Here is a 24664-nt window from a genome sequence, read left to right as displayed (position 1 = left end):
TACCACCAGTACAGTTATCCAGTATTATCATCAACTTGTAGGTGGGATACCAAATTAGAATTGTGACATAGAATAAAGTGCCACTTTTGGCAGCTTTTTGAAACCTCATGAGTGACAAGTTATGTCTTTCTTTTGCCAGGACACAGTCTATGGCTGTTTAAAAATTCCCGGACAACTAAAATACACTACTCAAATGTTTAAAGCGCACATGTAAGGAAAGCACTGGGTACCACAAGTAAAATGTAGCAAAGCATCTTTGTTAAGAAGTCAGGTTTTCATTCCCCTAAGTCATTTTAAAGAATGATTTTTTTTAATGCTGAAAACAGAACTAAAATATAAAACCCTTTAAAACATAAACCCTAATTATTCTGAAAAGAGTTTGGCCCACTCTGAAAGAACTGTACTCTTCATCTAATGATGCAACACAGTAAAAAGTTAAACACAATTCCAACTACTTCTGCACTACCAGTTTGGGTAGCAAGCGGTTCTGAACCAAAAATAATTTCATTCCCAACGTTTAACTGATTTCTAAATTAGACTTTGGAATTAGACAAACACCTGCTGAGGTAAAGGCTTCTTTCTGAAGTACTCACCATCTATTACCATTCTATTTAAATTACAACACTATTGGACAAGAAAGTTAACCTGCTTTCACCAGAATAGATAAGGAGCACACAAAAGTCAGGAAGAGTCCAAAGGCCGTGTAAGGAACGGCTGCCACCTTTTAGCTCCTGCCTAGTGATACCTCTAAGCTTTTCCAGCCCAAACTGCAGAGGATAGCCCTCAAGCAGAGTAAGCGGTGGCTCTTCTATAGGACTCTGCTCAGAGAGGGCTCACAGGTACACAGAGGAGACACCAGAAGATATAAGGGGTCTGTGAGTTAGGCTTTAAGCCCTAAATGACCAAGAAGCATGAGCCCAGCACTCTGCACAGCAGAAGAAAGGAATAAAACCAAGCAGGCCTGTCCAAGCGTGAAAACACAAACTACTCCTTCTAAAGTGAGGCGGTCTAAGACTCGGACCAGGGCTGCAATATACATTCAGAAGGCAATCAGAGAAAGCAGTGGCGGGCCAACTGACAGTTAAGTTTAATAGTAATAAGGCATTCAAAAAAATTCAGTACTCCACTTGCAATCCCAAGCCCAGAAGAACCCAAGTACTGGCAGATTCCCACCTACCCTTGGAGTCACAGGGAACAAAGCTGTCTCATTATCCTTCTCCCACGACCTACCCCACCTCCCGTACCTCAGTTCACGATATCCACCAACCAAAACATGTAAAATACTTCATACTCCTGGAACTGCAGAATTAGAAAAATATTTGACATTTCAAACTACCACAAAAGTTGCTTTATTAAGTTACATGTCAGATGTTTCACTTTCCATAGCAGAAAACAGAAAAATCAACAATCAAAATGGCTAAAAGCTGAAATAAAATGTTGTGAATCTGTTTTGCACAGACAGGCCTGCTCTCTTTGCTAAAGAGCAAATCTGTTGACATTGAATATCTTAACACAGTGATCAGCTCCACAACTTGCAAGCTGCAACCACTCACTGCTGTTCTGATCATTATGTCCAGCTCTGCCTGCATGATGTCTCCAACATAAACGTTTCACAGCAAGAGCATGACTTTGGCTGCAACGAAAAGAAAGCCATACATTAACTGCAAAATGTCAAACACAGTTGGGCATGTGAGTGTAAGCATCAACATTTATATAATTAGTACTCTTCTGTTAACGCTACCAACTGAGGAAAAACTGACTTGTGACAACCAGCAGGTATTAAGTTCTTAAAATATGTAGGGCCATTACCACTAACGACATTTTATCCTCTCACTCATCAATAATTTATACAGCTATTGATTTCAAGTTTTACCACATTAAGCTGCAGGTCTACCATCTCAATTACTGAGATATGACAGGTTTCTGGCTTTTAGCCTGCGATTTCCTGTTATCTGGTGTCTCTTTCCAATTCACTTCAAGAACACACAGGCCAAAGTCACCATCAACTTTCATTTCTGGTACTAGCAATGCCAGTATGTGAAAGAAGAATCTATGAGAGTGATTCAAGTAAAACATTCAAAGTCTCTCTACAGAGAGTTTCTCTAGCTGTCACCACAGCAGCACCACATATAGCTTATCATTCCTTTGGTTTCTGCTAGAAGCTGCTCTCAAAAGCTTGCTGTCATCCACTCCAGAAAGTTTTGCTGAATATATACAGACAGTGATTTTTTTTCCCCCACTCTTCAGTGTTTTCTATCATCTTATTTTATGGCTAAAGGTAATACAGCTTATAAAGCGCTTTTTTTTTTTGGGGGGGGGGGGTGGGGTGGTGGTGTTTGTTTTTGTTGGGTTTTTTTTTGTTGGGCCAACAAAGAGTACTACTTCTCAAAGCATTTGCATAGCATTTGGGGGTTTAACACCCCCCCCCCCCCCTTGGTTATTGTTGGGGTTTGCTGGTTTTTTTTAAGAAATCTAAATAACCAATATTTTTATTTCTAGGTTTTGCTCAAAAACATCTTCAGACTTTCAGGGATCAACTTTTTCCTAAAAGGATAATAATTTTTCACAAACAAATAAAGCAGTTTCATGTAATTTTATACTATAAGAACAGAACTCCTCAAGAATAGTATTTCCTTGCTCCTAACTTACTTCAAAAGACATACCTGTTATCCATCTCAACACACATAGTCCAATCAGCTAGTGCTGGTTCTTGCCCACTCTGCTTCCATGTGTACAAGATAATCTTCCCATTCTCTAAGCCTACTGCAACAATATATCTATCAAGAGAATAACCGCATTAGTTCTGAAAGAGATTACAGTAGGCAGGTCAGTGAAGCCGGCAATAATGCAAGCTAGGAAGAACTAGCACTCAGACACTGTGTTGCGTCTTGCCCTTCAAATCAATATTTACTTTTCCATGAAAAAAAAATAAAATCACAATTTAAATCAAAGCTTCTTCATAAAAAATGAGCACAGCAGAAACCTGCAAAATATATTTGGTTAGGAAAAAAATGAGGAGGTTATTACAACATCAGATCAGTCAATATTGTTGGAAGAATGAATGTTTCAGGTGTGTTCATGACACTCACCCCACCCACCCCTTTTTTTTTCTTGTTACACTATTTGGAGAAGTCACCATACACCTGAAAAGAAGGCTAAGAAAGAAAAAGTAGAGGTCGTTCAGTCAAAGAATGGTCAAAATATTTGACAGGTAGATTTTAGGAGCTGTTTAGCCACAGAGAACTCACTAAAGGGGAAAAAATACTAATTTCAAATTAAACACAAAATGGCATTACAGAAAAACAGCAATACCTTCCATCAGGAGTAAGCACATGGCTGATACTAACAGCAGTAACAGAATCCCCGGCATCCAGTACCGTTGAACAAGGCTTGATTGAATCCAACATACTCCCTTCAGTGGTTACAGATAAATTGCACTGGCCCCAGATAATGACCTGTAAGAAAGAGAATCATCTAGGAATTTTCACTTTAATCTTTTTGTAAATGCATTTACAAAAAAATAAGGAATAACTTAGTTAAAATACTTCCAGGGCACAGAACAAAGTGGATGACCCCGAAAATAGTAAACAATGTCTATCTACAAAGATTCAACTTTTTAGACAGTCTGTCTGATTTCATTAAAGATACTGACAACAAAAACATTCTGTTATGAAAGTTAAAGAAAAACTTTGAGACCCGTAAGAGTTATATGACATATGCTTGTCTTACTGTATGAAAAAAGGGAGAAAGTCCAACTGGCAGACCACAGCATTGTACATACATATTCAAGCACTTTATTTGGCATATGAAAGTCTCACTGATTTCTCTGGTAATACACACAATAAGCTTTTTGTGTATTTATAGAATATGGGCTCATTAGAATACAGCATTTGCTAATCTAAAATACATTTAAAATAGTTCTGGGCTTTTAAAATTACTTTTATATTAAATACCTTTTTGTCCCGACTGCCAGTAATAAAATACTTGCTGTCTGGTGTCCAATCACAAGACCAAATGATTCGACTGTGAACAGCTGTATTTTTGTCTGTGTATGCACAGCAACTGAAGACTGGTCCTGGAATAAAACATAGGGAGGAAAACCCTTGCTTCCACCACTTAACATATTAAAAGTAATTGTCACCCTTACTTAACTCTATGTAAGAACTGCAGGAATACTTGGACTTTATTCCACTCATCTTTAAGGCAACTGGGAATACTTAGCTCCACATAAATTTTTTTTTTTTCCAACACTTATCACAATGATAATTAGCAACTGCTCAAGACTGTATTAGTCAGCCCTTACAGCAGTAAAACAGTAGGAACAGTTTGATCTGTTGCACACATATCTGTTTCAGAAGAATTTTAGTCCAAATACAAGACCTTCAGGTTCTTTTCTATACAAATTTTCCATAAGAACACTGAATTCAAAAGTTTTAGTATAATGCAACATTTACCATGTGTACACATATCCCAAATAACTTCACTACAGTTCCTATTTACCAGTAAAGCCCCAAGAGCTCAAATTGTAATAATCTAATCGTAAAGATTAAATCTGTTCCCAAAGAGACAGGCTGCCATTTCAATATGCATACAATCAGGCAATAAATCTGATCAGCAGATCAGTAAATGGGAATGCTTTGCCTAAGTAGAAAAGGCTGTCATTTTGGAGCGTAGACTTTGAATAACCGCTTTCTTGGGATGCCAATACCAGCAGTTTTGCTTTATACTGATAATGATGTTCTTTGTAGACAGAAAAGTTATTGATGAACAGATGAAAAGAGGATTTCGCCTACTTCCTATGAGAATTCATACTCCTTATCCTGAAACATTGTGTAACTACTGTGGACAATATGCCAACCTTTAGAATAGAAGTCTGAATAGAACAGAAATCTCAAGCCAGGATACAACTGGATACTGTCTGAAGGGGCCAAAACTCACTGCCAAGTCTCTAGGAAAACTACTATAGTAGTGTTTATGTGCTATTAAGCCAACAGTGCAACGATAAATGTTTTCAGCACAAGCATCTGTCCTAGGAATCCATTAAAGGATTCAATAGCAATCTCCTCATGATTTTGTAAGGCTCAAAGTCTTAATGAGAAAGTCAACGGAATCTTTACTATCAGCTCTTTTTCCAGACAGAGCCAGTCCTAGTCCAATTAATCAATTGTGTAGGATTATCAGAAAGCCACACCAAAGATAGAGATTAATCCTGTCAAGAGTCTCAAAGTGTCATGCCCTGCAAACAGGGACAAGGCAGCTCTATGCAGGACACGGGTAATAGCAAGGAACCTTCCAGCCCTGCCCTGCACAGATCACTGAGATGAAGGTTTTCTTTGACAGAATACCAATTTGATGTTCAGGCATTACATTCCAGCATGTATACTTGATTTCAGTAAATCTGAAACATACAATCACAAGCAGAAGGCAGGAGGACAAATAGCAGACTTCATTACATCCATCAATCAAACAGCATTTAAGGCCTGCTTATATTCTTCTCCACTTTTTAATTACCTTTCTAGCTTTCCTATACACCATTAATTGCATTTCCTAAAGCCACAGGAGCCTACAACACTCTTAATTCTTAAATGCTGTAAGGAAAATGGCCATTAAAATATTTCACCAATTCTCTTTCAAATGTTTTGAAGCCAAAAATATTGAACAAACCACAAAGTCTTCAAATGTGTATATCCACTTTACATATCTTACCTGACTCTGATGAGTCTTGTTTCCTCCACAGTGACCAATTCCTGTCTCTAGAAACAGCTAATAAAAATTTGTCATTAGGAGAAAATGCCAGCTGAGTAACAGTTAGATTGTGAAATGACAAACTCTGCAATTTCTTCCAAGAAGTAGCGCTCCACAAAATAATTGCTGCATGTTCTTTTTTTGAAGCCTGTATTAATGAGCAACATATCAGTGAGAATGAAAGCAAATATAAAAATCACACATTTCAAAATACTAAGAAGTTAGGGGGCTTGTTTTAAGGCTTGTAATCAAGTTAGAATCAGCTTTCCTCTGGGAAGTTTCAAGATTGTTTCACTACTAATTTCTACTAACGCTGACAATATATCAGTGAGAAAATGTTTTATACCTGTATTTGTTAGAATTTATCTTATTAATATCTTCAAATGAATCATATGTAATTTACTAATAATAGCTTATCTGCATTCACTCTCACCTTTGCAAGGCAACTGTCATCTATACAAAATCTTTTTCACATTTAAGTGAAAGAACAGAATTTAGCCCAAACTGAATTCTGACTCCTGCTGTCAACCCTAGAAATCTGGTGGCACTTTTCACTAGATGGTGCTAGAATCTTTTCTTACCTTACATGCTGAGGCAATTACAGTGTTTGAATTATTGCAAGCAACACAAAAAATTTCATATCCATGTCCATATCTGAAATGAATGTGAAAAGATATTTAACACAACACAGTCATTTTTGCAGTATGTATCAAGGTTCTTACATTGATTTAAATCCCTTTGCAAAAGTGAAAGGCAACTGCCAAGAACTTCCCACCACTGTTTCAGTACTACATCCCAAATAATTCCTAATAATGTTCAGCATTCAATATAAACATCTGCATAAATTTTTTCACATTGAGAAACTGACTACAGAACAATGTCTCCAGCCCATTCCATAGTCCTAAAACATCAGCACTGCAGAAGCTACAATAATGATTAACAAAGCAGACTAAAGTAGGATTTAATGTATTCTTATTTTCTTGTAAAGCAATTTTAACACTACCGATAAAAATCAGAAGCCACATATTTTGAAGATCACCAAAGATATACGCTAAACACCCAGCCAAAGGATGCCTGTTCTGTGAAATACCAAAAGAAGACTTCTGAACTAGAGGACAAGAATCATGTTGGAAAAGGAAAACAACACTGTAAAAAAACCCAAAACTTCTATCTTCCTCCAGAAATACATTTTTAATCAGTCTTTGCACAAGTTCTGCTGGAATTCAAGCTCACATTTCTGGACTGGGATTTAACTAATAAGCAGAAATGCCACACAGGCTAAACACAAATTAAAATCAGTCACAAAACAGACTAGAGGTAGGATAAAATTGGAGATGGAATCTATAAACAGTGGACAAATATCAACTCAATACCAATTATGGGGGGGGGGGGGGTCCTTTGATTCCTAGCTCTGAAGAGATGGGCAGCTCTTTTAATAAACTCCTTTGGTCAGCAGTGTTGCAAAGAAGTTGTTATATGGGATTGATGTTCATGGGATTTCACTTGCAGCCAAAACAGCCATCTGTTTAAATGACAAATTACTGTCTGTATCTGTTGAATGGAGTCCAGAAGAGTCGCTGCTGGGCATATTCCATAGGCAAACACCCACACTCATGTCTGAAGATTGGGGATGCACTGCCTTTTTGTGAAGAGTAACTGTGCCTGGACCTTCAGGGGGGAGAGGGACTGGTGGCTGCACTTAATTGGAATGTTAATTTGCAAATTTGATTGTACCTTATAATGATGAAGGTATTATTGCGTGTCTTCCCCTTACTCTGCCACCAGCAGAAGTTTTATCATAATGCTTACTTTTACAGCACATTTCTGGAGACTATTTTTTAGTGAAAACCATTGAAAGTCAAGTTTCTAAAACTGAAAAGTATTTATTTCATGAAAAGTATAAATTTCGTGAAATTCCATGCAGGAAAAATAACGTGTGGAACAGCTTGTGAAACAAGTCCTCAGTTACTTTGGTTTTATCTCCTAACTGTAGTATTGAAAAGCACTTGACAGAAACATTTTCAGCTTCCGCATGCAACTTTGTTCTTGCCAAACAGAAGCAATAAAATGTAATCTTTCTCTTTAAATTAAAATAAAACCTAAAATACTGTCTTTTGCAAAGCCACATGAGCAGGACTATCGTAGGTCAGACCGACAGCCTGTAGAGCCCAGTGCAGTCTCCAGTAAAGAGAATAAAGTTAGTGGCAATAGGAGATGCTGTTTACAAGAGTGTATGAGCCTTGCAAGTACAGAGGCTCCAGCACAACCCCTTCCCCTGCCCCTATACATGCAATCCAACCCCCTCATTGTGTAGTACACCACCAAAAAAAGGTTCACAATGGAGAGAAGCCACAAGTGATTTTGCCTTAGCAATGTACAATTCATAGCAGTTTTCTATGCACAAGTAAACTGGCTGGACTTTCAAAGTGTCCAAACAAATGATTACAGTAATTTTCTAGTGTCAAAAAGGAGCTCTCAAGACTTCCAAGTGTATTACATGAAATGTACATACATATAAACTTATATATTTATGTCAACACTTAAGCTTTAATCTCTGCCTGCTGCATATGAACTCTCTATGGTAATTTTCCAAGAAGATAAAGATTAGCATACTCTCGCAGGATTTAGCATATTTTTATTTTAAAGTTGTTAGATTATGTAAAAAATTCAGCAAGTTCTTCGTACTAAAATCTACTCAAGCAAACACTTTTCAAAACCCAACACTAATCCTTCAAAATTCGGTGTTGAGTTAGAGCTGGGAATACACAAATGTCAGTGACAAACAAGCTATTTTTAGCTAGTCAGCCCCTCACACTGTTTTTCTGCTGCTATGGCAACTTGAAATCTACATTATGCGATTTCATGTTACTTCTTTCAAGATTATCCTCAGAAAAAAATATGAAAGTCTATGAATGCTTTACATCTTGTTGCCCTTGCATAAAAGAAGACCTATCATTAGCAGTGTCTCTAAAAACAGGAAAAATTGCTCAGATAAGTCACCTGAAGACCATCATAAAATGCAGTTATTTTAATGAATGTGGGATATAAAAGCAGATAGGCAGTATTCCTGTAGCAGAATATCAAAGATTAATGTCTCGCTAGACTTTGAGAAATGTCAAAGGCAAATGAAGAAAAATTTTGGCCTTGGCTCCTTTTCACTGCTTAAAGAGCCCTCATCAAACCACTTACGTGAGTGGGTGCATTAGTGGCTATAGCAAGCACAAGAGAAGCATTTAATGTAACAGTTGGAAATTACAAAACGTGTAGATACGGTCTAATACCCACCAGCTTCCCTCTCAGAAGCACTTTTGAGTACAAACACAGTGAAAGAGCTTAAAAGCATACAAAGAAGATTAACTGCCCAGTTGAAGGTAAAGATGAGCTCCCACAAAACCTCCCACTTGGTCAAATAAAAGCAACCTGCAAACTGTTTTCCCTAAGTTTTTTATTTCCTGTCACCCCACCTGAAGTCACAAAACTGGTAATGTATAAAGGTAGCTGTAATCATCAGCAAAGGCTCAACATTCCTCTTGTTCTTGCCTGAAATCTTCCAGGAGATTCAGATAAATAAACCCATAGGAGTTTGAGACAATTCATTTCTTTGTGCTGTACTTTGAAGACTGATACTAAAACTTTGAAGATTGTGAAAGCGTAGCCTAATGTTACCAGGATCCTTAGGGAACGAATAAGGTGACAAACTTTCTTTGCAAATGGTTGTGAATCTCAGAAACAAAGGAACAAAACACAGCTGAAGAATTCTAAAACACTGCAACCTCAAAACAATTATTGTCATGACCACATAACCCTATTATCTTTGCAACCCACGGTGCCCTTGTCAGCATTGAATACCCAAACTGGGTTTGTAACCATCTTACTCAACATCATCACTTCGCTCTGCCGCTAGACACATGCTATTTTGGCTGCTGCTTCCATTTATTGCATCTTACAACTCTGTTAGGCTTTAGGGGGAAGCTTCGGATTTGATGTCTCAGCCTTTACTTCCATACCAGAAAGACAAACTTGATCTGCAGGTCTGCACCATAAAGCGGAAAGGAGGAGAGAACTCCTTACACAGAGAGATCTTCAGTACAGACAAGGTTTTAAGCAGATGCGTTGAGTGGACAGACACAAAGGCTGCAGCATGGAAAGAGGACCATCACATTCCAGAGCACAGGTAGGACCATGAAAACGTGCCACAGTTCCTTACAGCACACCAGAAACAGTACTGTTCTCTTGGAACAAGGAGGAAAAAAACAGGGATCAGTGCCCTAAACAGACCTTCAGGAGACAAACATCCAAAGGGACAATGAAAGTCTGATAATTACAAATTCAAAAGAATAGCTTTGTGCTAAAACCCACATATTTCACTGGGACAGAAACAACTAGTGAAATAAAATTTTGTGACACATTGGTCCTAACTGCCATTTTCTGCACTGTTTCCTAATTTTTATATACATAGAATTTATTTATTTTACAAGCAATACAGAAGACATGAAGCCAAATCAGGTAGTAAAATAGGAAGAGTTACAAGACCAGAGTACATTAATATGTAGCAATAGCTTTCTGGAAATTTTGCAAATTAAACAAAAAAAAAAAAAAAAAAGAAAAAAAAAGAAAACTTACAACTTCTGAATTTCAGGCCACAAGGTATTCTGCAGTAAGTGATCCTCTGTGGGAGGTTCTGAAAGACATTTGTACAACATACTCAAATATGGTACTAAATAATCTAAAATCAGCTAAATAAGATTTAATAAGACCCAATGACCCTAATTCTCTATTTCATACAACAGAAATCAACCTCATACCTGTAAGGATCAAGGGTTGAAAATAAATCTCAGGATACTGATTCGAAATGCTATTAAATGTTTCTTCATCCTCAGCTGGTTGAACAGCCATATCTCCTATTCAAAGTAAGGACTTTGTTAGCTAGAGAGAACGTACTTGACAAGAGGGAAAATATGAGCTCTTATTATACAGTAAAAAAATCTATTGTTTTTACAATACAAGTAACTAAAATTAGGTTTCTCTGCTTCCAGAGTTACAATAATATGAATATTAGAATCTAGTTATTTTAATGCACATGTGAATGAAGAGGAGAAGAGAGAAGGGGGGAGGAATTTAACCTCTGGACTAATTCCATTCCGAGACTGACCTCTCTCCATCAGCAGTCTTTTAGATGATCCTTAAAGAGACTTTCATTTACCGGAAAGCAGCAGTCACCAGTTGAACCTGTGCTTCCCCAACATTAAACCTTTCCTTCTCTATTTGAAAATGTTTAAGGCACAAATCTGAGATACAAGTGATGAATTCCTAAATTTAATGTAGACACCTAAATGAAAAGCCATACTTGCAGAAGTATATCCACAATTTGCAAACTTCAGCAAAACTGCCAAGGGATCAGTCCTTAGCTTTAGGCAAAAGTACCAGAAGTAACTGAAACTACTCCAGTTAATTTTAAGTTAAAATTCAACTCTGTCCTTCACTTTGATGGTGTTATTTAAGAAAAAGGTAGAGTTGGGGAACAGTTGCTCTCAGACAGAACCTTAACTTTTTGCCAAATGCACATTTCAAATACGGCAGTTTAAAAAAGCAGGTACAGAAGAAGCAAAAGAGAAAGACCTTCTCATTCATCCTACCTTCCCTCCCCTTGAAAATGAAATTAGCATTTCCCTCTGCAGATTCCTCTGCAGAGTAAGCAAGAAGAGAGGTCTGTGGGGCTTTAACCTAAGCCATCAGTGCTGACCGCATTGGGTGGGCAGTGGTGGACAATGCAGGAAAATTTGACAGCTTTTCTACTCATAGTGCTGCTTCTGGCTGTGCCATGTGAAATCAATGGAAATTAGTTTTTCTTTGTGTGACTGTACTCTAGGAGAAGGAAGTTTTGTTCCCCTTCTCTGTGGAAGGACTCATGAGAAATCAGAAAAAAGAGGTTTTGCCAGAACACATTTTACAAGTTACTTCAAGTACAACAAAGCTATTTTTCTCTCACAGGAGATTTAGGAAAATTTAGCTGTATTGCCATTGAAGACCCTGGAGACAAAGCTTATTAAAATGCTTCCTTTTTTAATTCACACCTTCTGATAAAGCTTTAAGCAGAGAAAAAACAGGTCTGACCTCATCAGTAGATTCCAGTATAAGTGCATTTTTACCAGAGACTTTGTTAAACACCAGATTACCAGTCCCATCCCCAGTCTCAAGACACTAATCAGTTATTTTTATCATTCTAGACAGATGTTTGTCCCTCCTTCCTTGTTCCCCCACCATGCAAACCCCACCACCTCTCCAAGAAATTCATCTGGTGCTACACCAGCTGTTACCAACAGAACCTTAGTTACTGCTGGCTAATTCTTTCTTCCCAAATGCTTTCACAAAGCATGATTTTATGGCTGTTTTCACTGGAACTGCAAATGTGACTGATCCCCCTCAAAGCAGCATTACTTCTGTAAGCTTCTACAAAGGTGCTAACATTTGAGGAGAGTGTGAAAAGTAATCCAGAATGTAGTTTTGGAGGTCAAGGTATTTTAAAGAGCAACCACAAGTAGCAACAGGTAGTCCTGCTTTAACAGCTCTGAACCTAGCTTTCACAGCACTCTATTGAACACTAATTTTTTTGTCTAAACATCATCAATCTTCTCGGGGCAGGGGGGGTGGTATTGAGCATGGAGAAAACAGGAACAACGTCACGTGGGAAAATTCTAATAATATCCTGCCCTGGCTACTCCCAGACCCATCACAGGGGAGCAATGAGCCCCAGCATCCATGTGAAACTCAACAAGATCAGTCAACAGGAGAGGCTCTCAGGAGCACTGTGCAGACTGAGTGGGGTTACTTCCTACAGGGGTGCAGGACACAATATGGAAAGCAGGGAAAGCGTTCGGGGTTTGCAGAAGACATTAGGGGATGTTTAGGGGAGAAACCAAAAGCAGAGAAAGGGAGGAAAGATTCTCACTTGTGCTTTTTTTTATTTTTAAGCACCATATTTAGGTGCTACCAGAAACACTTTGCACAATTTTATGTTCAGATTCTAAACTTGCAATCAAGCTTACAATGACAGACCTAACAAAAAGATGTACGCTAAAACAGTCATTTAAAAAAACAGCTTCCACAGGAAACACCATCACCTTTATTTCTCATTAGCTATACCTTCAAAAACAGCTTTATTGGATAATCCCAAAGCTGGCACAGTTGCACCTTCTGGAAGATCAGGTGATTGCTGAATTTATTAAAAAAAAAAAAAAAAAAAAAAAGGTTATACACAGATTGTCTTGTAGGTTCAGATTTCAAAGGCCACAGTTTAAGAAATCCCGACGCTGTAAAGCATGCATCTTCATCCCTAATCACAGGTTTTCTTCCACAATTTTATTTATTCTAGGATATACATGATAATTAATCAATTAACTGAGAGCACTGCAGTTTTTAACACAATGGGACTGGGAAATAGTCTGTTCTGAGGTGATATAATAAAACAGCATTTTGGAAAAGTGGACAGAGAGTTCAAACACAACTCAGCACAGAGATATGGCTGGAGTATTTGCCTGTTTAGAGCAGCACAGAGGAAAGACAAATCATCAGACAGAAAATAATTCCATAAAGGTATGGGGGAAAACCCCAAAATTTAGAAAGGGTAAGTGAACTTGCGGGCCTTTGTGCAAAGATGGAAAAAGATTAGATTTAATAGCTGTAAACCCCCTTCCTTACAGTGTCTTTGAAAAGTTCAAAGAAAGAACGTTTTACAGAATTGGATTAATAATTTAGGTGGCAGCTTAAAATACTATGTTATTTATTTAAATGTTCATAATTTGATGAGAAAATGTATGAGACACACAGACCAGTCTAAGGCCTCTAAAACAAAAATGGTTCTTCATTACAACCCGAAGTATAATACAATCCCATGGATTTGAAGTGAACATAATCCTATTCAACCCTTTTTGAATATAAAGCTGGCTTTTTAGGTTTTAAGTACGTTTTTGGGGAGGGCGTTTGAGCTAAATTAAGAAAAAGCTTACCCACTTTAATGAAAAAAAGCATTCACAGAAAACAATTTCAATAAAGCTATATAACAGTAGCTGAATCATTAGAGCTCATAAAGCCTTCCTCTTTGAACAAAGCCCATGTGGTATCATGAATCAAAAAATAGCACTCAGAGGAAGAGCTGATAAGGAAAGTCTACATAAAAGTAAAATAATGACATCTGCCAGCATTAGAAAAGCACAATGTTATTTGTACAATGTCATTAATGCAAATGCTTACAAAGTCTTATGGAATTAAAGCGCTAACAGCTACTTATGTAACTTCCTGCAATCAAAAATGAATAGATTTCTTTCCCAGATACTTCAATTGTTAAATGAAATGCAAAGGATAATCCATCTCTGAGAAGCTGCACAGCAAACACCACTTTTGAGCCAAAAATGCAAAGAGTATTCAAAGCACTGCACAGCAGCAACTATCCTGAATGAGGTCTGCTCTACAGAATGCAGAGAAAAACAGAATTAGATCTTAAAGCAAATGGGGAGCAAACAAAGGATGGCAACTCTCCAGTCTTATCTTTCCACAGAGTAGGAAAGTATACTTATCGACAACTAAGAACTGGAATGTAAAGGCCTCAAGAAAATTTCCAATGCCAAGAGGAAATAAAGCATGAGCAAGTACGTATTTATAAATATTTATATGTAACAACTAACAATAGTGCTGAAAGCTTTACGCTATTTCCAAGCATACAATTAAAAAAACAACAACACATAACCACACAACAATAATTACATCAGACAAGACTACTACACCCTTAAATTAAGGAGAAGCACATTCCCAGGCTTTATTGTTTGCTTTCAAATCACCAAGTGTGTACACTAGTCTACTTGGTCTGAGATTTAAAATTTACCCATACTCTTTGCAATCTTCAGACACTAGGTCTTGTTTAGTTTCAAATACAACCTGTTTTATAAGACACCACCATAAAAATACATATGAAACAACACATGCAGAAGCAAATAAAAGGGAAAGGAAAAACAAGGTTAGGGTTTCAGAACAATTAGAAGAATTTTTATGGAGTTTAGTGCAATTTGACATTTTCTAAAGCATTATTTACATGAAAGAAGGCTGTCTTCATTGAGCGTTGCTTTAGCACACTTACATGGGAGCACAGTTTCTCCATTGGAATACCAGTGATGTTACTGAAATTCTCTATAAAATTCTTGGGAGCACGAAAAACTCGAAGCACTTTTTCATCTGCTCCTGACACAAACTGAAACCGGCCTATCATTGCCAGACAACGCATGTCGTATCCATGTACTTGAGGCCTTGCGATTTCATGCCAGGTTACCTAAATGAACAGACACGCAGTTAAAACACAATTCTTAACTAGAGAAGCAGCAAGATTTTGAGTTCCAAAAAAGTACTAATACTTTACTTGCTGACTTTATTAACATAAAGGAAAGTTAACAGCAACCTTCTACTGACATTCATAAAACCGACCTATGCTCACATACACCAATTAGATCCTATTTTTCCACCAAACAATTCCTTTAATTAGTAAACTGTGCCCCTGCACAGGTATGTTTTAAGGCATTTGCTTACCTTTGTTACTAAGGGCACACTGCACTTACTGTGACTTCTTTGTGCTAGACAGTTAGGAATAGGACATAATTTGCTTAAGGAGGATTGTATGCTACTTACTGTTTTCAAAACTGTATCTCTGAAAGACCTGAGAAAGGTAGTGATAAATACCTTGCTTCCTTCATGTCTTTCACAAAGCACAACAGCACTGTAGTCAGCGGGCTATAGGTACTTACTTCCCCCCTTTCTTTAAATGTTTGGTTTTAGTGAGACCATCTTTGCAAAAACTGACAAAACCAAAATAGCGTCTTATAGGAAAAACAACTACAAAATCCTGATGATTTTAGACGTGTTTTCATTTGAAGCGTTAATTTTTTTCTAGTTTCCTGAAATATTCACATCCTCGCTTTAAGTATTAATCCAAGAAAACCCGAATTAACAGCTAACCAGAAATTAGATAGACAAGTTAGTTGTATAGTCACACTAAGCAAATAATATTAGCAAAAAAAGATATTAAATTATTTAAATTGCTTTTCTAAACATCTAATTTATTCTACACATGAAAAAATTGATTCTTAAAAAAACTCCTTTGTTTTCTGGCAAATACACTTTCATGAAAAGATTTTTAGTATGTGTCATTTGCTACTACTCCTAAATGATACTTCAGTTGAAAAAATACAGTGTGCACTTTTGAGTCAACAACTAGCAAAACTAGAATAAATTTAATCAATTAGAATTAATTTAGACTACTTCAGTATTACAATGCCTGGAAAACTGCAGCCAAGACAGAATTTACATTGTACTAGATATACAAACACAAGGAAAGGCATTACATTGACTGTAAACTGCATATATCACACTAAAAACTCAATTGAGTTTCGAATGTCAAAGCTTCCAATAAAACCTGAATGGGATATTTGAGAGATCCTACAAAATCTCATGTTTTCACAAGAGCTTAATTATTTTCCAATGAGAAAAAAAGCATTAATTCTTTAAAAAAAAACCACCAAATAGTGCAATAAACCCTTCTTGCCCTTTACTAGGTGCATCTTTGCATACTTTAGAACACAGCACATAACAGGAATGAAAAAAACCAAAAAACTCAAACCCCAAAACAGACAAGGATAGGGCTGCATAAGTCACGCAATAAGCTTCTTCCAGAAAAATCAGGGTGTCAAATTCCATGACAAATTGAAGCTGATTGTTATCCCTCCTTTCTGGTATTTGAATCCAGCATAATATCAGAATTGAGATTTTAAGAAGGGATCATTATTTGAATTTAAGACTTAGTTCTCTTTTTAGAGAGAAAAACATGAATATTGAGCTGTAATACTAACTTTTCACAGATATCTGAACCATCCATTGTGTCTTGTTAAGACAAACATCAAATGTCACCTGTTGTAATTTTTCAGATGTGGAACTCGGTATGGTAAAGAAAGCAAGGCATTTTAAAAGCCTATGTTTTCTAAGTTCATGAGCAGCAGAACTAAACACCTGGTTTTCATGGTTCAAAACTCCTGAACACACCACGTCAAGTGACCCATTTCTGTCTCAACCCTCCACGTCAACCCACTGACAGGATACTATAGCTTTCTTCCACACCCCATGCAGCAACAAGTGTTAACGCTACTTGGATTTACACCTGGTCGAACTAGCTGGGTGGCTGCTCAGCGTCAGAACAGGAAGGGGAAGTATAATAATTCAGTTTACACCAAACTTAGATAGGAAGACTGCAATCACTCTGCTATATCAATTAATTCAAAAGTTTCAGGGACAGCAAGAACAGCAGTACAGGTAAATCATACAAAGCTCAGTTCTTTCAGAAAACAGGATAAAAATTTAGCAAGCAGCACATTTAATGAAGAGTAGTACTTCAGGAGGTCACAGAGAACATGATATTGACAAGTCTTTTGAATGCTGCCAACTTACATCATGTGCTAATCCTGGACTTTGTTTCCTTATGTCAAATCCAACATGCTATCTTTTCCACAGAGGTGTTGTACCCCCTAAACTGGAGATTAGGGGAAGAGGCAGGGAAGGAAACTGGAGATGCCCTTCCTACAACACAAGGCAAAGCTTAGCACTTGAGCTGGGATTGCCAACACTTCTGCGTGGCCTGGAAGAAGGAAATCAAGGAACCCACGCCAAATTCACTCTCCCCAAAACATCAGACATCCTGTGCTGGTCTGCCCTACAGAAGCTTTGATGAGACAGTTGTAATAGCTGCCCTTTGTCTCCCACAACTAACATTACAGCTTGCACAGGGACTTACATGACTTCAATCAGTATAGTTTGTGCCAGTTTCCTGAATGGAACATTAGTACTGTTCTGCCACGAAAAGCTGTATTTGTAGATGAGGAAAATGCACAAGCAACTAGAAACAGGAACTTTTGCATTCCTAGATAGGGTTTCCCACACCAAAATTTAGACTTATTTTGGAACACACAAAGTTATTCAGGAATAATTCTTCCTGAAAAGTTGCTTGCACAGGTACCAACTGCACTCATGCAGTTCAGATATCATTCCAGTAAAACAGTCACAGTCATAAACAAAGTAGTGTAAAAAATACCGTGATAACTTTGTTTAGATTAAGCTTGTGTAAAAAACCACAACCAAAGTTGAGTTTCTTTATGATTACATGCAGCAGCGCTTAGCCAAGTGTTAAACAAGGACAATAGATGGTTATTAGAATCAGTCATGTATTCCTTCTTCAGAATTAGTGCACAGCCTGGCTTTTAAGGTAACCCAGAGGTGAATTTAGGATTAAACAGCTATGTGATTGCTAAAACTGTGCCACTACCATTTTTAAAGTGAAAGGAGCACATACTGAATGACAAAACCAAGCATTTACACAAGCAGTTTTGAATAGATCACGGCGTGGGGAAATTTAAGGTATGAGTTATATACAGGTGACTTGTTCCAAACTCAGGACACACAAGCCCTCTTTACCAAGCTCACAAAATCTTTTGAGATCATACCTCTGTCTCTTGTTTTCTTTTCCATGGAGCAAAGAGTCTAGTAGTTTGATCTGAACCAACACTGATGATAAACTCTCCTTCTGGGTCCCACTTTACATCTTCTACACTGTTAAAATGTCCTGAAATCACAACTTCTGGAGTCCATTCTTTCTGTCAGAAAAGTCACCAAAGAAGCAAGAAGTTTTCAATTGACTGATTGGCATATTCTAACAAAAATAAAAGTATCAAAGTCCTTATTAAGAAAGAAAAAATTTGCCATTTGAAAAGAGCAAATTTTATTAGAACTCAGAGTGGCCAAAGAGACACAAATACTGATTTACTGCTCCAATCTAAAAGAAACTTCTGTTATTGGTTCAGCTGACACTTCTGAACAAAGCACAGCCACAAAGGAGTTCAGTCTATTCCACTGACTTTATGGTTCTCCCAAGGAAGCAACAGGTTTTAGAGCCTGGGAGATTGCAACCTCCCTTCTGTGCAGGAGTGAGACTCCTACAGAATATTATATTCAGAGAAGGAATATTTCAATCATTAATTTTACATTGTACTGTTACACTTGTCTATTAACAATAGAAACTACCTAAAGTGACATGTAATTCTTTTAAGTTATAATAGTAATAATAATAAAACATACCTTATTAACTGTAGTCTGTTTCCAAAGGTGTAGTGCTCCATGAAAAGCATGAGCGACTATCATTGAACCATCTGGACTAAACTGACAGTCAAAAAATCCAAGGGTATTGCCACCTACTTCACCGACCCGCACCTGAATTAATGATCAGAAGTGAAATACCCATGAAAATGGCCTTCTATTCATATAAACTCATCCTAATCCCATAAAATGAAAATTTAGCTATAGGCAACAATTCACATTACACACAAAAATATATTTAAATAATATTTTAATTGCAAAGTTAAGCAGTAAAATATCATGGGAATTAAAGCAGCATGCCACTTTAATGGAGCCTCCCTTCATAAACATCTTGGGATAGGATCTTGCTCAATCACCCAGAGGAAAGAAAACACTACACTAGATGAGATGAGAACCTAATCTTTCTATGTTTCAGTCCAGTCTGTTGGCTGCAATGGTTTCTTGTCATCTGTTGCTTTCCTATTGATCTGTTGCACAAAATGGAAAAAAGGTCCAGAGGAACAGTAGCTCCCAATTACCTCCCCCCCCTTAATTTCCAAGATTCACTACCATATTTCCACTACCTTCTTTCTCCATGAATCCCTGCAACTTGCTCCACATTCCTTCTGTGGCATCTTTTGGCCTCTGTTTTCTGCCTCCCTTGTGACTGTGCATGTATGTATGCATGCCACACACGCCTTACAGTTGCCCTAGTGCTCTTCCAAGCTTTTAATTACATTAAAAGATTATTAAAGTTACATTTTCAAGTGTTATTCAAGAGATAAGAACACAATTCCTTTCAAGCTGAACTCTTAACAAGTCCCCCATTATTATACAGCTGCTTTTAAAATCACAATGAAATGAATCTATACCTCATTCTAAATGGCAGTGTGGACTAGTATGTCCATTTTATTAGCACTCATTCAAAAAAATACCATTCATATGGAAGTGACTTTGATATGCCATGCTAGAGGCAGAATTCTAGTCTCACCTCTGAGCAGAGGAATGATTTTGTGAAGACTTCTTGTTCATCGTACCAAAATGGAAGAGAGAGAAAATGGGATGTTCCCCTTGCACCCTTCCTCCTTGCAGGCTTCCAGCTCAGGTTTCCCTCCCTCAATGCAAAAAGGACTGCTGCAGTTAAAATGTCTGATCCAAAGTTTCACATCTGAGGTCTAACCAATGCAAATGGAATGTACAAAGAAAGAGTAAAAACTTGCAACAAGCTTTACTGCACAACCCATTTTTAGAAGCTTGTAAGTTTAGCCAAACTAAGCGTTACAACTAGGGACAACAAATGGCATCCCTATGTGATCACCCTATTATGAACTAATTTCTACTTCAAGCAGAAAGGCACAAGAACTTTTCAATGGAACAGGGAAAAAATTAAATCTACCTACTGTAATTCTCTGTTTTCTCCCAAGAGAAGACTAGAACTTACTTTGTGACAGGAAAGACCACAAACAATGGTTGGCATAACCCAACACATAACCAAACAATTTCAGCTGAACTACTGCAATTTGGAAAAGCAGGTCAACTGAAAACAAAGACATCTACCAAAGCACTAGATAAATCTGGTTGTACTACTTGTTTATTTAGGATGATCCCCATTAGAACAGCATTCAAAATACTATAGTGAAACATGAGTATCCAGCTCAAATGGAAGAAAAACCTAATGACAGCCCATCAAAAAGTTACTGTGAGTAAAACCAGGCTTGTGAATTGCATGTCAGTGGCTCTGTAGTAACTACTTGGGTGCGCATTCCCACAAGGACTGACTACAAATAATTCAGGATGGTTTCTTCCTCTTCTTACCAGGAATACAGTGTGTGTTACTATGCAGCACCTGGCTTGCTATACTATGAATGCCAGGTAAGAACAAACTTAGAAACTGCACAATATAGTAATAAGAAAGCAAACAAGCAATAAAAATCATACTGCATCACATCATTTTTGAAAAATACAGTTTTACTTGCAACACAGCATCAGAATGAGTATTATTGCAAGAAAATACTTTTGCCTTTCTCTCCCAGCATTTTATATAGTTTTTGTTCCCTCCAGTACAGACATGATGCTGGAAATGCAACTTGAATACAGTATGTATTATGAGAAAGACTGACACTTGCCTGTTCTAGCCAGACTCCAGATTCCTTATCAGGTTCCCAGATGATCACAGTTTTGTCCATTGATGCAGACAGTATCGTCATTGGTTGTTGCATGCTGCCATCTACAGTACAAGAAAAACGATTACCCTACAATCTGCAAGACTACTTTCTAAAAGAATTTGGCAATACTGAAATCCAAACATGCTAAGAAAATTGTTCAGCATCAGAGATGTGCAATGCAGTACTTAAATGCCAGACTTAACAGGCGCTGTGTTCTTACTAGGAATTCATTAGGAGGCATTGTATTTTTCAGCCATAATCTCTTAAAAGAAATGTAAAACACATAAATGAGAACAACAATATTCTACTGTTTATTCACTCCAAATTGACATTGAAACAAATGTAATTTGGAGGAAAAGACAGAGCTTCACAGAGAGACTGCATAGCAGTTCTCAGTTCTATTCCTCAAATTAGTTTTTACAGAGGGATTTCCAGTTTAAAACAAAATAATCTCTATGCCAGTATTCACTTTATTTTTTCCAAATTAACTGTTGGATTCACTACAGACTTCAGTAGACTGTAGCATCTTGTAAAACATACAGCAGTAAGGACTGCTCCACAAAATGCAGTGAAACACTCCAGCCAACTGCCCAACACAGCCAGAATGGGGAAGAAGGAACTGGTTCATCACCCAGTTGGGAAATCCCTAGAACTGCTGGGGAACATTTCATGAGAATAGAGACATGGGTAGGCATCTCTTGAGGCAGTATCTTATGTCACACCAAATCTTCTACCTTTTGCATTGAGAATGTCTCACTCAGATCAGTCTGCCTCTGCTGAAGAAGAAAATCTATTTTGGGGAACCCAAGATTGGGCAGGCCACAGAATGCAAGCAGCTGCACGTATGCAGAAGCATGATATAAGACACCTGGAAAACTTCATGGTCTAACAGGACAGTTTGTCAGATTGCACTGCAAGACTTACATGACTATATTTTGCCTAAACCTTGCTTTAACAGGCAAAATCATTTATTGGTGTTTAAAAAAAAAAGTGAAAGAACAGATAACTAAGCCAGTATTTCTAAAGTAAGTCCTCTGTCTTTCACTACAGGCATTTGGACATTCTAATTGCACTCTACTGTTCAAGTGTTGTATATACACTGGAAAAAAGTTGTGCCTTGTACTGGTGAAGTCACTTGCCATCAGTACTGTAAAACATCTCAGAAAAAAAGGCACCTTTGCCAATAAAAATATGTCAGGGCATTCAGACGGTGCACGCATGCAAAATCAAGAATCTCCTTCCCTTACATGCCAGGCAGACATGCACCAGCAAGTGCCACAAACAAGGCTGTCAGAATTTAAGCATTTAAAAAGAAACATAAAGACTAGGGCAAGATGCAAAATTAAACTGTAAGTAACACATTTTTCAATGAGAATCTGCATTCATGCCTTAAAGCTACATGCTAGAGAAAACTGATACTCAAGGAATGCCTGGTATGTTATATTAACATACAGATGACTGAAGATTAATCTTCTGAATGTTGCTATTTGTTCCCTTCTAGTCCAAGAAAAAGAAAGGAGTGCTCTTGAGTTAATGCTGACCTTCCAAAGAACAGACATTTCAAATACACATAACAAGATAAAATATTAGAGCTATTAATTCATACTGATTAATGAAACTTATTTTTATTCCACAAGCAGCAAATCAATTACAATAAAGCCAGTACAGCTCAGTTATTTTATTTCATTCATTAAAGAAAACACGAGTGAGAGAGAGCATCATGCAATACACAATGACAAACAGAGCCTGTGCCGTAAGATGTGCTGTTGTGGCAAATTCAGCCAAAACATCCATTTACTTATAAAACATCATTTGCAGAATTTAAACATTTTCATAGTCCACAGTGACAAGTGAACATGCAAACACAATACAAAGACATGTGACTGTACTCAGTGCATACAACATTTAACATAACTGCTGTTTGGTATATTTTTACCTTTGGAAAATGAAGGTTGCCAGTGAACTGCATACACCCAGTTTTCATGACCAGCCAATACAGACTCCAAAGCAATTGCATATGTTGTATCAGTATCTACCACAAATCAGAGAAAAGCATATTTCTTTCTAAAAGCCAAGAAAGACCAGGTCATTTCTGATATCTTCAGTGAAAAAAAATCAACTGCTTTCATCACCTACCAATATCTCAATAGCCTATTGACATTGAACAGCTCCTTGAAAACATACTTTGCTGCAAACTCTGAGTACCAAACTGACACTAAGAGGTCAGCCTATTGCCTCAGAGTGGTATCACAGAATCCCTGGAGAACTCTCAAGCAATTTTGAAATAAACTCTCTGACATTGGCTCTACCCATGCTCTTAACTTAAGCATATTTACATCTCCAAATGACTGCAAATACAAGCATTAAGACACTTCAAACAATGAATCAGGATTTGCACCAAGTAACATGAGCATTTTTTACACAAAACAGCATACAACTTCATTGTATTACCTAAGTTGCCTAATAATTTACCCCACAATGTCAGCATTGAGAGCCTCTGATGTTACAGCGCTCAAACAGTATGTTAAATAACCAAAAAGTAAGCCCGCACATACTTATCTGTTATCTCCAGTATTTTTTCTAAGGTTTAAGTAATAGTAGCACCTCTTAATGCATTAAATTAGAAAGAAAATTAAAGGTATGTTATTAAACTGGAGCAGAACTGTGCAACAGCTTACCTCCCACAGACAAATACATCTCCTGAATAGGTACTGCATTTGGAGTACGTGTAACAATGCATGTTGATATTAAGCTCTCTCACTGCTTCACCATTGTTTGTTTGTAACACATCATTAACTTTACATAGTCATGGCTTTAAAACAATAACACCACTTTTTCTAACAGCTGAATAAAAATAATGCAGTCAAAATGGTCTCAGATTCTTTTAATACAAGAAACAAATTAGATGGTAACTACCTTGCTAGCCACCCTGAAACCACAGATACATAACTGACAAGTTGTGCAAGAGAATTTTACAGCTGTTACCTACCTTTGACAGTAAAAACATTCTCTTTCAGTCTTATGGAATCATCTTCAGTTTCTGGAAGTTGCTTTGATTTTGTACACACTTTCCAAATTCTTATCAAACAATCCTGAGCACAGCTTGCTAAGAAAAGGTCTTCACCTATTTGGTTTCAAAAACAAAAAAGGTAATTAGAGCCATGTTTTCATTGCAACCGCTGCCATGACTAATCTACTATCTTTCCAAACATGTACCACAGCTTTATCCTAATTTTTCCTATGGTACACAGTATCATAAACTGTTGTTTTATTTCAACATCAAATTATTCTCCTATTTCAAACTCTCCACTAGATTAGAAAACAATGACTATAGACATTTTTCTACTTAGAAGACACAGTAAATACTGTACATATTGTACATATACTTCCTTATTATCTATGGCCTTCACTCTCAAAATTCTGACAGCCTCAATACTCTTCAATAACTCCTTTCTTCGGGATTGTAGTATCCTCTAATTCCTTCTATTTTATTCTTGCCATTGCAAGAACTATTTGACTAGTTAACATCTGAATAGATTCTCCTCTTAATCTCCTATTCTTAAAAAAAAAAAAAAAAACAAACATGGAGCAGGAGA

The 24664-nt window shown here is 37.2% G+C and overlaps 1 protein-coding gene across 3 annotated transcripts in view; it reads right to left on the bottom strand.

The window, feature by feature from the left end:
• Positions 1 to 1138: 1138 nt before the first annotated feature.
• Positions 1139 to 24664, bottom strand: part of ELP2 (elongator acetyltransferase complex subunit 2) — a 39439-nt gene continuing 15913 nt past the window's right edge. Inside the window, exons 7-21 of one of the 3 annotated variants that reach the window (XM_049830280.1) lie at positions 24058 to 24192; positions 23005 to 23100; positions 21030 to 21130; positions 18907 to 19038; positions 18276 to 18425; positions 14876 to 15064; positions 12889 to 12958; positions 10551 to 10646; positions 10369 to 10426; positions 6327 to 6399; positions 5707 to 5893; positions 3954 to 4075; positions 3313 to 3455; positions 2664 to 2777; positions 1140 to 1633 (exon numbers count right to left, since the gene is read on the bottom strand). In XM_049830280.1, the coding sequence (XP_049686237.1) occupies positions 1477 to 1633; positions 2664 to 2777; positions 3313 to 3455; positions 3954 to 4075; positions 5707 to 5893; positions 6327 to 6399; positions 10369 to 10426; positions 10551 to 10646; positions 12889 to 12958; positions 14876 to 15064; positions 18276 to 18425; positions 18907 to 19038; positions 21030 to 21130; positions 23005 to 23100; positions 24058 to 24192 (1823 nt within the window). In that variant the 3' untranslated portion in view covers positions 1140 to 1476. Of the gene's footprint in view, positions 1634 to 2663; positions 2778 to 3312; positions 3456 to 3953; positions 4076 to 5706; positions 5894 to 6326; positions 6400 to 10368; positions 10427 to 10550; positions 10647 to 12888; positions 12959 to 14875; positions 15065 to 18275; positions 18426 to 18906; positions 19039 to 21025; positions 21131 to 23004; positions 23101 to 24057; positions 24193 to 24664 lie in introns of all 3 variants that reach the window. The other 2 variants (XM_049830278.1, XM_049830279.1) reach the window with 2 other exon arrangements.

The sequence above is a fragment of the Accipiter gentilis genome, chromosome 27, assembly GCF_929443795.1.
Source record: "Accipiter gentilis chromosome 27, bAccGen1.1, whole genome shotgun sequence".
NCBI classification, from domain to species: Eukaryota; Metazoa; Chordata; class Aves; order Accipitriformes; family Accipitridae; genus Astur; species Astur gentilis.
The sequence above is the reverse complement of the archived record's forward strand: the minus strand, read 5'-3'. Positions and strand labels throughout refer to the sequence as shown.